The sequence below is a fragment of the Rhinolophus ferrumequinum genome, chromosome 6 (genome assembly GCF_004115265.2).
Source record: "Rhinolophus ferrumequinum isolate MPI-CBG mRhiFer1 chromosome 6, mRhiFer1_v1.p, whole genome shotgun sequence".
NCBI lineage: Eukaryota > Metazoa > Chordata > Mammalia > Chiroptera > Rhinolophidae > Rhinolophus > Rhinolophus ferrumequinum.
Window position 1 is genome coordinate 72,533,013 of NC_046289.1, and position 1,843 is coordinate 72,534,855.

Here is a 1,843-nt window from a genome sequence, read left to right on the forward strand (position 1 = left end):
TGGTAGATGAGGGTAAAAGGGATCAAATATATGGTGATGGAAAGAGCAGACTCTGGGTGGTGAACACACATTGTGATATATAGATGATGTGTTACAGAATTGCACATCGAAAATCTATGTAAATTTACTAACAATGTCACCCAAATAAACTTTAATTAAAGAAAAAGAGAACATTTAACCAGTTCAGTGGTTATGGATGTGACCACAAGGTGGTAGTGCACCTCTGCTGATACAGAACATGTGGAGGCTCATTTCAGTGGATTCTGAATGAATGGGCTAAGGCAGAAGGGGGCCTCTTTCTTATTGGCTGGGTAGACAGAGTTAGAATCCCCTGTGTTTTTCAGAGTAAAGAAGAGGTAACCTGATACTAGAAGTAGCTCCCCTGGCTGTAGTTTGCAGGTCCATGGTTGATCCTAAATGGGAAGAATGCTGAAGACATCCATTGGTGCTTTATTCACGTTCTTTTATCTGCAGCTGGACTGTGAGTTGAAGCTTTTGGGAAACAGTTGATATTAGTGGATATTGTTTAGTAGCCAAGAGTGGCTTAATTCGGGTGTCCTCTTGTTGCTGTAAAAAAAGAAAATTCTGAAGCATAATGATGTGGTAGCTCTTCCTCTGACTTTTTCTTTCTGCACAGGGGTCAGCGGTGGTGACAATGTGGAGCAGAGTCCTCCCACCCTGAGTGTCCAGGAGGGAAACAGCTGTGCCATGAACTGTTCTTATTCAAACAGTGCCTTAGACTACTTTCTTTGGTATAAGCAAGAAGCTGGAAAAGGTCCCCAGTTTATTATAAACATTCGTTCACATCAGGTCAAAACCGAAGATGGAAGATTTACTGTTTTATTGAATAAGACGGTCAAACAGTTCTCCCTGCACATTGAGGCCACCCAACCTGGAGACTCAGCTGCCTACTTCTGCGCAGCGAGTACACATTGCTTCTCAGGTGCCTGCAACCTGCACGCAAACCTGCCAGTGGAGCCACCGCTCTCCTTCGACTATCTTCAATCATAGATAGTATTTGTCATATTTTATCTGAAAATGGAAACCAATGTGTTGGATGTTAAAAACACATAAGTAAGTAAAGTTCGATATGACCCAGAAAGGGTTAGAACATTTTGTTGGCTGACAGTTAGTTGATTTTTGATGGGAGTTTGTTATATTTTATTTTGAAATTTAGGCTTTAAAGTTGACTTTACATTTGTTAGTTAGACTCTAGACCTGTTACTGAAACCTTAGCATCAATAACACAGTGCTTATTAGGAATGAGCTCTTAATCACTGTGTTTTAAAAACAGCATTCATTATTTTTCTGATTATAAGCCATTACATGCCATATGTAGAAATGATCTACAATACAAAAGTATGAAATTGATCATTCTGTACTCAGATAATGTTGCTAATACTTATATTACTCATTCCATCAATTGTATTGTCATTAGCATCATGATTATTTTCACTCAGTGTTATATCTTGAATTGAGGAGTCTCCATTTCATCATCATCCCTTCAAATACCTGCTTCTTAATAGCTCTGTGAGATTTTAATAATTTTCAGTTTTATATTAATTTTCTTCTCTGCATTTGTGGCACATTTGATAGTCCTTTCTATGATCTCTGACCACTTATCGTTTTTAAAAGAAAATGTGAACTTTGTTTTCTTTGAGGTCCTAGTTATGGTATATATTATTTGTGTGTTTGAGTAAACAGGATAGGAATTGATTTGAGAATGTGATTTCCATTTAAACTCACCGATCTATTCCTTTTCTCCAAAATTCTATATGTATCTGTTCACAGCTGCTCTCTCATAGAATTTAGACCAGAGTTTGTATTATTCACTGCCATAGCT

The 1,843-nt window shown here is 37.8% G+C and overlaps 1 gene segment (V, D, J or C); it reads left to right on the forward strand.

The window, feature by feature from the left end:
• Positions 1–347: 347 nt before the first annotated feature.
• On the forward strand, positions 348–1,270 carry LOC117022737 (T cell receptor alpha variable 13-2-like). The segment is given in 2 exon segments: positions 348–481; positions 638–1,270. Coding segments are annotated over 2 exon segments (438 nt in total).
• Positions 1,271–1,843: the final 573 nt, after the last annotated feature.